At 41.6% G+C, this 15,308-nt stretch overlaps 1 protein-coding gene across 1 annotated transcript; it reads left to right on the top strand.

Annotated features, from left to right (window-relative positions):
* Positions 1 to 742: 742 nt before the first annotated feature.
* uba2 (ubiquitin-like modifier activating enzyme 2) lies at positions 743 to 12,199 on the top strand. Its single transcript, XM_063477703.1, has 17 exons — positions 743 to 965; positions 3,235 to 3,318; positions 3,429 to 3,499; positions 3,602 to 3,666; positions 3,757 to 3,857; positions 4,065 to 4,186; positions 5,003 to 5,070; positions 5,241 to 5,362; positions 5,740 to 5,839; positions 6,316 to 6,467; positions 7,291 to 7,384; positions 7,498 to 7,610; positions 8,034 to 8,189; positions 8,883 to 8,979; positions 9,585 to 9,690; positions 9,795 to 9,937; positions 11,509 to 12,199. The coding sequence occupies exons 1-17, from the start codon at positions 825 to 827 to the stop codon at positions 11,718 to 11,720; spliced, it is 1,947 nt and encodes a 648-aa protein (XP_063333773.1). The 5' UTR covers positions 743 to 824; the 3' UTR covers positions 11,721 to 12,199.
* The last annotated feature ends 3,109 nt before the right edge of the window (positions 12,200 to 15,308 follow it).

Consider the following 15,308-nt stretch of genomic DNA (forward strand, 5'->3'; position numbering starts at 1 on the left):
AATTACACTTTTAATTACGTTTGTGTAGTATATCCATTTTAATGGATTCAATTCTGGAGTCTGAAAACGATATAGCACCATTTCACAACCGCAGCTTCTTTCAGAGTGTTTTATATTGTAAAGTAAAGACCCTACAATATTAGAAAGAAACTAACAATCACAAAACCTCCTATGAATAAGTATTTGGCAACAGTAGAGAGGAAAAAACTCCCTTTGGATAGGAAGAAACCACTGGCACAACTAGTCTCAGCGAGGGGCAGCCACCGTTACCTGGTGGCTGAGCAGTTGGGGGGAGAGGGGAAAGAGAAGAGAATTGCTGTTAAGTATAAATAATAATCAAATGACAAGAAATTAGATTTAGACAATGCTATTCAATGAGCTTTATCTTATATATATATCTTATATAACAGGGGTGGGCAACTCCAGGCCTCAAGGGCCGGTGTCCTGCAGGTTTTAGATATCACCCTGGGTCAACACACCTGAATCAAATGAGCAGTTCATTACCAGGCCTCTGGAGAACTTCAAGATATGTTGAGGAGGTAATTTAGCCATTTAAATCAACTGTGTTGGATTAAGGACACAACTAAAACCTGCAGGATACCGGCCCTTGAGGCCTGGAATTGCAAACCCCTGTTATATAAGCTTGCTCTTATATATCGCAAATACTAGTGGCGTTTGGAAGAGGGCGCTAAAATGACAAACTACTACTTTTTCTCACAAAAGAAAAAATGTGTGACCCGGAAGTGGGTGGGTCTTGGGTTGTGTAGAAGAAGCAGCTAATCGCTAGCCTTCGGGAGCTGCAGGTTCTGTCTTTAGCCATCAACATGGTCCAACTTGTGGGTTCCCTCCGAAAAGAGCTGGCTGATTCCATCTCCACCTGCAAGGTCCTGGTAGTGGGAGCAGGAGGGATCGGCTGCGAGCTGCTAAAGAACCTTGTACTCACCGGCTTCAAAAACATCGAAGTGGTCCGTCCCGTTCACGCTGTTTGTTTGTGTGGCTGTCTTTGGTAGCTAGCCGGCTAGCATGCTAACTGGTTCTTTGTGCTGCAATGAGTGTGTCAAGAGGAGACGTGTGGGCTCAGGCTAATTCCTGAGACGTGGCATTCAAAGATGAGCTGTATTACTATCTCGCCGGTGGTTTGTTAACACCGCGTGGACAGGGTCAAGTGGACCGGCAAGGATATCTATCTGTGAGGGTGGAAAAAAGTCGAACGAGATCGTAGCGATGTAGCCGGGATGTTTGGCGCCATTATCACTGCTAAGTTAGCCAGTCAACTTCTTTGTAAGGACACCGCCGGCTGTGTGCTACCATGGAGGTGCTTGGACATCTCCGTGCTTAGCCATGGAGGGTGTATTATAGGAAAAAAAACATCCTCACTGTATCTATCAACGCAGAACGCTCAGTTTCTTAATTCATTTATTCATAGAATGTATGTGTGTGCTGGTTGGGGGCTGAGCGTGAGGAGTTCACGGGTGCTCAAAAAGTGCTGTTAAATTGTGTATTAAATTCTCCCTTACGTACTGTGTGGTTTAGGACCAAGGACCCCTTTCAAATGTGTCTGTACCAATTTTTGAACTGCAAAATGCATAAATGGCCAATCTGACATTAATAAGTAGAGGCTTTAAATTTCACAACACTGGTAGGAGAAAAACACCAATCACACTGTATCGTCATCACACTGTTGTACCTAAGATATGAAAACACAACCGCCACATTGATTTAATAAATATGTGTTACTGAAAATGGAAATGGCAAGAGCACTTTGGAACTGGTGGGATTTATTATATCATTATGTATAACAATTAGAACTTACTTCTATATCAACTACCAGTTAATAATCTCATATTAATTGACTCGTAGTTATTATGTTATCAAGTTGTTATTAATTAACACTTAGGGCACTTAACCATACATTCTTTGGGCATCATAATCTATACACTTAAACCTCAAATCAATGGTCAGTTTAGAATAATAAATTAGCATAATGTGCATATCTTTTCACTGTGAAGTAGAGACTGATGTCTCAAGTTTGCTCCCGGCGTGGACAGGGAGCAAACTTGTCCTTATTCTGTTCTTGTTAGAAGCAGTTTGCACTGGATACACTATTGTATTTTTTTATTTAATTATTATATTTTTGGTAACATTATAATTGATACAACCAAATAAGAACCGTCCAGATTGATTTCAGATTTGCTTACCCCTCTCTTGAGTGTGGAGTCCTGTATTTGAGGTATTTGGGGGACATTTGAGAATGACATTGACATGGTAAACTAGAAAAGCCAGAAGTGTCTCTTGATGACATTGTTTGAGCCTGTGCTCGCCTTCTCTCTTATCTGCTGGTATCAGTCTCCCAGAGTCAAACATGAGACTGCGTGCTTTTAATGTCTGCAGCCAAAATAACCGGCGCTGCAGTATTTTATTTATGAAAGTCGAATCCATCCTGTATGTCCTCGCTCTTTACATAAACAGTTTCATATTTTGTCATCTGGCATCCACCACAGCCTTCATTAGTTAAGGCTACTACAGCCTCTCCCTCTTAAAAAGGGTCAATGACAGGTCCTAAAGTCTTCTGGTTATCTTTTACTTTACTGTCATCATCTCAGTGGTACCTGCAAACACCCTGTGTGAGTTTTTTTTGCTGCTTGTGCCTGTAATCCTGTAGCAGTTAACCAGCTACTATTTAAATAATTTAATTAACCTCTTGGCTAGAATTGAGATAACATTGTGAAACTTTTATTTGTCACCGACTGAATTAGCAGCAGTGCTATACACACATAGAACACTCTGTCTCACCCTCTCCCTATCATCCTCTTCTCTCACACCAACCTTATGCAAAACCTTCTCTGCAGTCATCCTCTTCCTCTCACCTGCCTGGCAGCTCAATATTCAGCATCCTTTGTCCAGTATATCCATATCTATCTATACCCTGCATATGTCCAAACTATCTCAGTCTTGCCTCTCTAACTTTGTATCCAAACGCAGCACATAGAAAACACATTAATGCAAATCTAAAACAATTAAAATGCAGTAAAATAGTTATATGAAGAGACAGACATTCAGCAGAGAATTACTTGTTTCTCTTGGTGTTTAAAATGCTTGTGCAGTCCTCTGATCGTCGCACTGACTTACCCCTGTTTGTTGTGACCTAGCAGGCGTTTCTGTTCAAACAAATAGAAAAGTGTTTGATTGTTGGATTGGACACGACTGATTTTACAACCCTGTTGATTTTGGCAGATTGACTTGGACACAATTGATGTCAGCAACCTGAACCGTCAGTTCCTCTTTCAGAAGAAGCATGTAGGCAAGTCTAAAGCACAGGTATGTAACTCACCTCTGGTCCTGCAGGCTGCAGAGTTCTGTCTGAGCTGCTGTTTTAAACGTCCTGTATGCACTTTATACATCTGTCCCTTACTCTTGTTGTCTTGTAGGTGGCCAAAGAGAGTGCCTTGCAGTTCTGCCCCAGTGCCAACATCACCGCATGCCACGACAGCATCATGAAGCAAGTTTCTTTTTTTCGTTTTCACAGTTTGGTCAGTCTTGGTTAGCTCCTTCAAGAATGTACTGATGTGGGACTGATCATGGTTTGTTTTTTCCTTAACAGCCCTGAATACAACGTGGAGTTCTTCAGAAAATTCATGCTTGTGATGAACGCCCTGGATAACAGAGGTACCCTCGTCTTACAGCATTACCTAAATAACTTCTTTTACTGCTAACGCTTTCAAATTAGCTAAATAAAACCACGTATTGCCTCCCCAGCTGCCCGTAACCATGTCAACAGGATGTGTTTGGCAGCTGATATCCCTCTGATAGAGAGTGGCACTGCTGGATACCTGGGACAGGTCACGGTCATCAAGAAGGTAGCACACCAATATTTTTCCACACAGAGAACCAACAATTTGGCTGCATATCTTTCAGCTCTTTTTACATTGTGTGTAAGGTAGCCAAGAACCCAAAGGGAAATGGGGGTCAGACTAAATTTCATGAAGAGCCTTGATTTTGATATGTGCTGCAGATTTCTGAGCAAGGGCGGTGAACATGTCTGTTCTCTGCTGCTTCTTACCCAGGGAATGACAGAGTGCTACGAGTGCCAGCCGAAACCAGCACAGAAGACCTTCCCAGGATGCACCATAAGAAACACGCCATCTGAGCCCATTCACTGCATCGTCTGGGCCAAATATCTCTTCAAGTAAGCCTTGTTCTTTTACACCTGCGTTCTTGGGCTTCAAGTTACATTTGATTGCAGTCTGCGTATTAGTTTAGCAAATATTAGTGGCTTTTGCCAGGCTTGAACTTGCAGGAAGAGGATAGGTTAGGTGAAAAACACATCATGAAATGTGATCTCACTGTGCCTCACTACCCCTAAATATTTTCTGCATGATCTGATCACTTTCTGCGTGCAGTTTTTGACACACACGGTTTTATCTTCTTTTTTCCAGTTAAGAATGGATGTAGAGTAGAGTATGATCTTGATTAAACTGTTCCTGCACGTGTTTGAAAATGATTACATTCAGTTTCATTTATATAGCACCAAATCACAACAACAGTCGCCCATAAGGTGCTTTATACTGTAAGATAAAGAGCCTACAATAATACAGAGAAAACCCAATGATCGGACGACCCACTATAAGCAAGCAGCTGGCAACAGTGTGAAGGAAAAACAAAATTTTAACAGGAAGTATCCTCCAGTGGAATCAGGCTCAAGGAGGGGCAGCCTTCTGCTGTGACTATCTGGGAGCAAGGGGATGGAGACAGAAAGCTGAAGGCTCTGCCTCCCACACAAATATCTGAGGGACCAAAAGTAAATCAGCAGTCTGAGAACAAAGTGCACTGTTGGAGTGACTTGGTGCTATGAGGTCTTATGATTAAATGGGACCTTGTCAGTTGTTAATCACTAATCTAGATATGACCATTTCTAAACCATCAGATGATCTTTCAGAATCATCAGCGGATACTAGGCTGTGTGATTATGTCATCTTCTGTTGTTTGTATGTTGCCACTACAGTCAACTGTTTGGAGAAGAAGATGCAGATCAAGAGGTGTCGCCGGACACAGCGGACCCAGAGGCTGCATGTAAGTGAGAGAGAGGGTGGCATTAATGTGGATTCACAGTAAGTTCAATTTTGAATTCCCTGTTTTGGTTTTTGCGGGGATACTTTTTGGTTGTTGGGTCACACAGCAGGATGAATATTAACATAGGTTAAAATTAATTGCTGTGTAAAAGCTGTGAATTCTGTTAAAAGGGAATCCCGAAGAGACGGCGGCTCGTGCCACCGCTTCAGATAAGGATGGGGACATCAAGCGTGTTTCCACCAAGGAATGGGCTCGATCCACCGGATATGATTCCGTCAAACTCTTCAACAAGGTAATAAATAAGCAAGAGAGTATAAATGGGATGTGCACGAGATGTTGAGTAGACTTGTGGTTGCCCTTGCTATTCGACGTATTTGAACGTTAGATTAATGAGGAAAGGAATTAATGGTTTCATATTACTCCCGAAGTACACAGTTTGCTTGGCAAATATTTGTTTGTTTTCCTTTAGACTAGTTAAATTTTCTAGTTTTTTCCCCTCTCATTTAAAAACTAGCAGATTAGTTGTCAGGAACACAACTGTTGAAGAAGCGATCATTCTGTCCTTATGTGGGCTGCAGAAAATGTTGAGAATCCCAGAGTTTAGTCATTTAGCATAGCATCACTACGGACATAGAGTAGTTGTTTATGATTGCTCCTTTTTTTCCCCAGCTGTTCAAAGATGACATCATGTACCTTCTGACCATGGACAAGTTATGGAAGAAGAGGAAAGCTCCTACACCTTTAGACTGGCACCAGCTAGAGAATAGTGGTATGTCCTTCATGCACGCAGAGCTTAAGCCCATCCAGGCTTTCAGCATCACCTGGCATTACCCGTGCCCGCGCATGTGTGTTTAGGGGCCATATTTCAACTTGTTTGAGTCAGGAAGACACAGAAAAGAACTCCAAATATTTTAAATTGTGAGTTTATTACTTGTGTATAAGTTTTACTTCCAAACATGTCCAGCTTCTTGTTGTTGGGAAGATACTGAGCTGCACATTAGCTGTAAGTTTAAACGAAGCAAATATTATTTGTGTCCTCACAAACATAACAAAAGCACATGACACATGTGATAAAGAACAGCTGTTTGCACAGCGTGCAGCCTGTGGAGGAATTTACTTATGTTTACAGTTCGCTTACACAAGGAACATAACTGCGAGATGTCAGATTTATATTAATTATAAAAAGGGTCGCTGCTTTAAATGCTTCATTAACCGCAATATTGTGTGCGTTTCTCTTGGCTTTAGAGTGTCCTAAGGAGGGGACTCCAGCTTCAGGTCTGAAGGACCAGCAGGTTCTGGATGTTTGGGGTTACTGCCAGCTGTTCCAGCACAGCGTGGAGACGCTCCGCTCACAGCTGCAGGAAAAGGGCGAGGGTGCTGAGCTGGTCTGGGATAAGGTAAAGACAAGACGTTCTTGTGAATTAGTTTTTCACTTGATTTTTCCATATAAAAATGGTGGATGCTTGTATGAAACATGCCCACAGCTTTGAAAATGAGGTCAGACTGCTCTGGATACTCAGTATTTTTTTTCTACTCTTGGCTCTGTATCATGTCAATGAGAGTGGCTATCCGTAATCCCAGGAAAATAGTTCTGGCAGTGCACACAGAAGCCCAACAAACCTACTGTTCAAATCTGTTTTTGTGTAGTGTGAGCCAGTCAGAAGTAAGTTGGCCTGAAGGAAGAGGAGCTAAAATTGTTTGTTTTAGTCAATGAAGAAGATGATTATTCATGCAAAGCTACTCTAGAGTCCAAAAATATGGTGTTGGAAATGAGCTTAATTGAGTGTAATGTGTTTTTAAAATGCTCAAACATACAATGTAGCCAGTGCTTTAAATAAATGACACAGTATGACTGTATTGCAGAAACAATAAAGATGTATTGAGACAATGAATGAAAATTGGTGGACATAAAACAGCCCATTCACTCAGTGGAGTATGCGTTGTGAGTGTAGTGCTGCGCTCTGCTGGCTGCCAGAATAAGTACACATTATAATAGTCAACCCTGGCTGCTGAGCTTCACTTGTTGGGCAGGTTTCATTCGGTATGTTAGTACAGTAATTGTACTTTGTACATTCATCTGAATAGCTTTGCAAACTGACAGCCAGCAGATACAATGTTACTTTAAGCAGATGAGTGTGCTCCAGTAGAAAGTTGTTGCAGATGTAATGAAATGCTGCACACAGATGATGAATAGCTGCCTCCCTCTCCTCTTCCTGTCAGGATGACCCTCCAGCCATGGACTTTGTTACAGCAGCAGCCAACCTGCGTATGCACATCTTCAGCATGAACATGAAAAGTCGCTTTGATGTCAAGTGTAAGTCACGCACAAAGGAAGCAGCTTCCTTTTTGCTACAAAACAGTCATGTCAGAGTTTTTATTCACAAATCAGTACCAAAAATTTAAATGTGTTTGTTAATTTCTCTTCAGCAATGGCAGGTAACATCATCCCAGCTATTGCCACAACCAATGCTGTCATCGCTGGACTCATCGTGCTGGAGGGGCTCAAGATTTTATCTGGGGAACTGGAATCCTGTCGCACGGTCAGTTTGCTGTTATTTTTTTAGCAGTGGATCATATATGACTCTTGACACTTGTGTACGCACTGCCTTTGGCTTCAGATGCCAAATTTAATGCACACTGTTAGATGGAAATGTCTTAGCATTTTGTCCAACCCACAGGTGGTAATAGACCAGTATGTTCACCCTCCTAAAAGGTGTGATTTGCTAAAGCAGCCTAGAATGGGGAGCATATTTAAGTGTAATGTTGAAAAGTATTGTCGAATATTTGTTGTGACTTTATGCCTGCATATTTTTGTTATTGTCCTGTGCAACTTTCATACACAAGCGACAAAGAGCAGCCTAGTTTTTTATGTTAAGAGCCACTACACCAGAGTTTGTCATAACTAGAATACGGCTCCTATAGTAAGCCTCTTTTTATGTCCATCTTATTTTTTCTTGCATCAGATCTTTCTGAACAAGTGCCCCAATCTCAGGAAGAAGCTGCTGGTCCCCTGCGTGCTAGACCCGCCCAGCGCGAACTGTTACGTCTGTGCCAGCAAACCTGAAGTCACGGTCAAGCTCAACGTGCACAAAACCATGGTGCTCACTCTGCAAGACAAGGTAATGTTACTGCACGTCCAGTATCGAAGACGATGTCATTAATTGGTAAAATTCCTGAGCATCTCTTATCCTGTCAGACACCTTTCCTTTGCCTTGTTCAGACTGCACCAGTTTCCAGTATCGACTGTGTCAGTTTATGCTTTTGTAGAATCGTAAAATCTTGCTGTGACAGATTACACCTTGTCCCACTGATGAATCTTTCCCGGTGCTTAAAGTTTTTGGTCCCAGAAATCTGATTAGAGTCAGTTGAATTACGTCTAACAGGTTAAGTGCATTTGTAGGTAATGGGGGAAAAGCCTCAAACTAAAGAGCTCCAGTACCTTAATTCACTGCCTCCATTGTAATTTAATGGCCCATAGAAATATGACATATGGAATGTGACATCTCTTTGTGATATCTTAAAACGATCATCTGTTGAGCAAGACTCACATTTTTATTCCTGAACTGAAGCTCATATATGTGGTAGTGAGAGGGTATTACTGCTCAGTAAACACTGCTTTTAATAATCAGTTAATCAAGTGCATATGATTATCAGCGCCTGGCTGCTACTATACTCTAATTCCTATGAAAGCAGTAAGGATGTATTTAGTTTTACATGGGATTGTAAAGCATCACAAAAATGTCATTTTTTCATGACTGGATGTTGTTTTACTTACTTACTTTTTACTTTGTGTTCCTCGTCTCTCTGTGCAGATTGTGAAGGAGAGGTTTGGTATGGTGGCTCCAGATGTTCAGATAGAAGATGGAAAGGGAACCATCCTCATTTCCTCAGAGGAAGGAGAGACGGAGGGTAAAGAAGAAGGGGGCGGGGGGATGTAAGACTTTAAGCTTTGACCGGGGGCTTTTAGAGGATAGAGGAAAAGGCAAGGCAGAGAAGAAAAAATGAAAGTGATGGTTGTAATCACATCTCAGAGGAGATCTAGAGAGAGATGGTAAAAAGGAAAGACTGGATGGACAGACCAAAAGAAGAGGGACAGGCAAGAGTAAGATCATTTACCCATAAGACAGGAATGCAAAATAAAACGTACCAGATAATGATGCTGCCTATAGAGATATAGATGGGAGTTGTTTTTCATTTAGTGCAAGTGGAAAGTGTCCATATGGACAGAAGAGGGCGCTCTAATAGCATTTGTCAGGATGTCTGTAGGTAAAAGTCATTCCAGGGCAAAAACAGAAATGCCTCAGTTAGTAGGCTGTAACAGCTTTAATGATAAAACTGATACAGTGTTTGAAAGGAGTATAATAACTTTTTTATAGTAGGAATTCATTTAATTAACTACTAACAGTTAGTTAGTTGGTAGTTAAATTATGAAATTGTGTTATTTGTTATTTACTGTCTTTATAGGTTCAAGAATGCATTCTCCTTACATTTATACTTATTCTTTCTCTTCACAGCCAACAACAGCAAATTTCTTTCTGATTTTGGGATCCGTAACGGCAGCCGGCTCCAAGCTGACGACTTCCTCCAAGACTACACACTCCTCATCAATGTCCTGCACGTGTATGTACCTGTGTGCATGAACGCATGAATGAAATTCACAGTTTACAGTCAGCCTCTCTAAGGGACCAAAGCTGAAAAGTGTGTGCATCTCTTCTTATTGGCAGTGAGGACCTAGAGCGGGATGTGGAATTCGAGGTAGTAGGTGAGGCCCCAGATAAGGCTCCACCCCCTCAGACTAACCAAGAGGAGGTTAACAGCATCACCAACGGCAACAAGGACTCCGCCCAGCCGTCAACATCCTCTAAAGGTCAGCATCGTAGTGGTCACGATGCTAATGCCATGCCTGGAGGCGTTAACATACAGTCTTGTAAAAATGATAATAAAGTGACGCCCTCTGGAACTGCTGTGGACTTTTTCAGTACGTTTATCCTCCTACAGAAAAGCCTACAGATACAGATTTCAGAAATATGTCAGTCCAAATCAAGACAAATATTAATAGTGTGACATTTGGAGAAGCCAAAAGTTCTTTGAAGGAAAATTGGAATCTGACGGTGGGAAATTTGACCAGTTTATTCAAAATTGCTTCACTTTCGGGGGTTTCCTTTGCTCCGTCATTATCTGTATGCTTTTCTACATTTTGATGAGATTCTCAGCTTCAACTTATTCATTGCATAAGCTTTGGTTTCCTCTTTTTGAGTCGGTCCTTGGTGGTCCACTGACTTCTGGGTGTTTGTCTCGCAGCGAGGCTGCTAAGCAACCCCAAACAGTAACATTTCCACCACCATGACTCACAGTTGGCATGAGGGTGTTTTTTCCTGAAAACATGCATTCAGCATGCCTATCACTGTGATGGCCAAACAACTCTTGAGTTTCTTCATCCAGAGCACATCTTTGCCTACATGTACACTATTTTTGGCTCACCTCACATTCATGTTACATTTCTGCTGTCCTTTTGTAATTATATATACACTTTGACACAAGCAGTTACAAGAGACTTAGTTCTGCATCAGAAGTTGAGCTCTCAAGCCGATAGGTGTGGTCAACAGATCAGTCCTGAATAAGCTGGCAATTGTGGAGGTTTGGCAAAAAGACCAACCAAGGGTCCGTGTCACTACTGTACTGTAAATCTGTGATGGATTAGTTTTACTTTAGAATAATCACACACACAAACACACATTCTAAAAATGACTTTATAAGCTTCTTTAAAAAAAAAAAGAAAGAAAAGAAATGATAGTATAAATAAAAATGAGCACTTAAGTGTCCCTCTTATCAGCTCCATCGAACGGAAAGTTTTTTTGTTTTGTTTTTTTTGTTTCAATAGTTTTTTTGGGGCGTTCCAGACTTTGTTGAGACAGGGCAGTGGAGAGAGCGCTGGGGCAATCCCAGCCTCTGCATTAGTCTTATTGAAAATGGGTTGCCTCCTCAACACAGCGAGCTAAGGCAGTGCAGCAAAAACTAGGCCCTATTGGAGCACTATCCACTTGCAGCACTGCATAATGTGAGAGCTGTGTCCTGCTCTAGACTTTAGGTAACCGCTGCAGTAATTAGTGAAGATAAGTGGACATATTTTAGCTGAACAACCAAAATAAATGGCTCGGTTTTTTACTTTTTTTCTACTACTATTCCTGTTGGGGTCTCTTTTTTTTTTCTTCTTCTTTTTTTTTACATTTGAAAATGGCAAAATTGTTGAGCTTGTGGACCTGGGTTACGTGTTGTTGGTTATGTGAAAGCAGTTATCTTTGACTCATCATCAATCTGAACTGATTGCATTTATCCTGTTTTTGAACACTACAGTCTAAAAGGACAATCGTTGTTTGTTTTCAGTTTGTTCTCTGTTGTGCAAATAAACCTGTATCTTTTCTTCCTCTTCGATCTCAGCTCCGTCAGAGGATGACGACATCATGATAGTCGACTCTGATGAGGAGGATGGGGCGGCTTCCAGCTCAGCAGCAGCAGCAGCAGCAGCAACGGGTGGCACAAAGAGGAAGCACTCAGACGCCGAAACTGGCGAGACCTCCACCAAGCGCCCACGGACAGACCAATCGGCAGCCGACAACAATGACGACGATGACATAATCGCTCTGGACTAACTCCCCTCCCTTTCTCCTGAGGGACTGCAAACTCTTTGACTGCTCGTCATTTTGACTCGAGACAGACAGTAGGTTTAAATAAAACACCTCCTTCATGAAGAACCGTTTACAACCCGGGCTTCTCTTTCAACAGTTTCCCCCTCAAATGTGTTTGTGCTTTCGTATTCCCTCCACTCTCTGACATGATGCTGTAAATAGATCCTACAATATATCCTACGGGGGGGAAAGTTTTGACGAAAAAAAATACATAGACTTCCTGTTATGTCACTTCTACTTCTCTTGTTGGTTAAATAAACAAAAACTGCATTTTTTTTGTATTTTTTTATAAACGTACTGTATTTCTCATGCTACACAAGTCAGGGTGTTTTTGTGCTTTGATGTCAAGTTTCAAAGGAATAAGATTTAAAAAACCAAAACATTTTCTTGGGTTGTAATATTGATCTCAGTTTTTGTGAAGATGGGGACAGAGGGGTTTGGGGGGCAGGTTGTGCTGAATCAGTCTGGGTGGGGGTGGACAGGGGCTGGCCTGTAGGTGCTGTTGACGTCTGTCAGCAGGTCAGTAAAGCACAGAGGCACTGATGGCGAGTTTGTGCCAAGGGGTGTTTGTTAGCTACCTCTTTTCTAGAACTGACATGTTTAGGCTCCAAGAAGGTAAACATGCCCTCCATCACTTCACTGCAGTGAGGTGTCCAGCTCTTAGAGAACGAGTTACTCGAACAGCCACGGAGACGAGCCAACACGCCTCCCTGGGGAAATGGCAATGACTGAACTGTACACTTTTTAAAGGAAGTAGTAATTCAATGTTAAACATGTTACAGTTTCTTTATTTTTCTTGGCTCTGTTTGAGCAGCGAAGTCTAGAAACGGTTAAAAAACGGAGCAGCAGTTTGACCAGTTCGTCCTGTTTGATGCTGCAGAGGTTAAACTAGGTTGTCTGGCAGCAGTGTCCTGCACTTAAATAACGTGAGAGCCACGGGCACTTCGTGACCTGCTGTCTTCTCCCGTCTAACCCCTGTGTTGATGTCCATAATTTCATGTTTTATTGTGATCTGACTTGTTGAAAAGCTATGAGAGCCCTTTGGACCAATTTGATGAAGACAATAAACTCAAAAATTGCAGATGCTTCCTGTTTTGTCAGGTCTTTGTGTCCATGTGAATCTATTGCCTTCTGGTAATGGAAACCCTGATTGGGGAAAGTATATCTGAAATAGACCAGGAGGTTTTCTGTGGTTGAACACTTCATATGTGTAGGGTTCAGAAAGATCAATAAACCAACACAACAGCACAGAATATGTCGGGAGGGATTTCAGGAAATGAGAGGCCAGTTTTTTGAGACTCTGGCATCGACCAGGAGTGGACTCCCTGAACTGGACAAGTGTAAGAAAACAGATGGGAGTTTGTATGACAAGCGGGATTTAGACAACTTTTTAAAGCAGCTGACTCTATGTGTCAATAAACTTATCCATGAAAGTCTCTGACAAGTTTGATACAATATTACCAAACTAAAAAAATGTTTGGTAACTAACATCATTTATTTAGGGGTGTTTTTTTTTTCTTTTCAAAAGTCCAGTTTTTACTTTGCATTTTTCGCATCTAGTTGTACTTCTTTACATCTAGTTTTTAGTTTTAGGGCAATAAAATTCAATTCAGTTTTATTTGTATAACACCTTGAGGCAACTTGTGATTTGGTGCTATATAAATAAAATTGAATTGAACTGAATCTTAGTTAACTATGATAACCATGTTGCCTGAGTTGGTTGTATTAGCGATATAACCTCTCAATGGCTTCATACAGACCCAAGTGAAGGAAACACTCACAGGGATGTCTGGCACATATTCTAACATCATCAACTGAAATTTTGGCTGTGGTAATATGAGATCCATAATTCTAATAGTACATATGTGACTGAAAATCTGGAAAAGCACAATAGGTCCACTACTATTTAGACCATGGGGTATGAGTGTTGAAGAGGAGCATCCCAAAGAATTATAGAAAAAATGTAAACTAGCATTTGGAATAAAAGAAATTAAATAAAGAGATTGTAGCTTTTTACCCTTCCCTCATTCCAGGATATGCGCTAAATACAGTGTCTTTAACCTCCTAAGACCCGAACTCTTCCATGGCATAATTTTTAATTTCTCTTTGATATTTGGGCTGATTGGGACCCGATGAATGTAAAAACAAAGAATCAGCAGTTGTTTTTTTACCTGATTTTTGTTTCTAAGAAAAGTGAGAGCCACATATCAGGATATTCGTTTTAAACTTTGATAAAACAGAGGTAGTATAATGTCCTCGTGAGTGGATATCAGGCCCTTGTCGAGCAAAATTTAGTATTTTGGTCTAGACAACCAAAAATGTGATTTCCACATATGTGGACGCCAGGTCCTAGGAGGTTAAAGAATGAGATATACAGGTCCTTCTCAAAAAATTAGCATATTGTGATAAAGTTCATTATTTCCTGTAATGTACTGATAAACATTAGACTTTCATATATTTTAGATTCATTACACACAACTGAAGTAGTTCAAGCCTTTCATTGTTTTAATATTGATGATTTTGGCATACATAACTCATGAAAACCCAAAATTCCTGTCTCAAAAAATTAGCATATCATGAAAAGGTTCTCTAAATGAGCTATTAACCTAACCATCTGAATCAACGAATTAACTCTAAACACCTGCAAAAGATTCCTGAGGCTTTTATAAACTCCCAGCCTGGTTCATTACTCAAAACCGCAATCATGGGTAAGACTGCCGACCTGACTGCTGTCCAGAAGGCCATCATTGACGCCCTCAAGCAAGAGGGTAAGACACAGAAAGAAATTTCTGAACGTATAGGCTGTTCCCAGAGTGCTGTATCAAGGCACCTCAGTGGGAAGTCTGTGGGAAGGAAAAAGTGTGGCAGAAAACGCTGCACAACGAGAAGAGGTGACCGGACCCTGAGGAAGATTGTGGAGAAGAACCGATTCCAGACCTTGGGGGGCCTGCGGAAGCAGTGGACTGAGTCTGGAGTAGAAACATCCAGAGCCACCGTGTACAGGCGTGTGCAGGAAATGGGCTACAGGTGCCGCATTCCCCAGGTCAAGCCACTTTTGAACCAGAAACGGCGGCTGAAGTGCCTGACCTGGGCTACAGAGAAGCAGCACTGGACTGTTGCTCAGTGGTCCAAAGTACTTTTTTCGGATGAAAGCAACTTTTGCATGTCATTCGGAAATCAAGGTGCCAGAGTCTGGAGGAAGACTGGGGAGAGGGAAATGCCAAAATGCCTGAAGTCCAGTGTCAAGTACCCACAGTCAGTGATGGTCTGGGGTGCCATGTCAGCTGCTGGTGTTGGTCCACTGTGTTTTATCAAGGGCAGGGTCAATGCAGCTAGCTATCAGGAGATTTTGGAGCAGTTCATGCTTCCATCTGCTGAAAAGCTTTATGGAGATGAAGATTTCATTTTTCAGCACGACCTGGCACCTGCTCACAGTGCCAAAACCACTGGTAAATGGTTTACTGACCATGGTATTACTGTGCTCAATTGGCCTGCCAACTCTCCTGACCTGAACCCCATAGAGAATCTGTGGGATATTGTGAAGAGAAAGTT

Source organism: Pelmatolapia mariae, linkage group LG7 (assembly GCF_036321145.2).
Source record: "Pelmatolapia mariae isolate MD_Pm_ZW linkage group LG7, Pm_UMD_F_2, whole genome shotgun sequence".
NCBI lineage: Eukaryota > Metazoa > Chordata > Actinopteri > Cichliformes > Cichlidae > Pelmatolapia > Pelmatolapia mariae.

What these genes read in the sequence shown, in the direction of transcription:
- uba2 (XM_063477703.1), top strand. Translation starts at nt 825, where the DNA reads ATGGTCCAACTTGTGGGTTCCCTCCGAAAAGAGCTGGCTGATTCCATC. An exon ending in AGGTCACGGTCATCAAGAAG is followed by an intron (nt 3,858 to 4,064) that starts GTAGCACACCAA and finishes CTTCTTACCCAG; the next exon opens with GGAATGACAGAGTGCTACGA. An exon ending in AGAGGAAGGAGAGACGGAGG is followed by an intron (nt 8,980 to 9,584) that starts GTAAAGAAGAAG and finishes TTCTCTTCACAG; the next exon opens with CCAACAACAGCAAATTTCTT.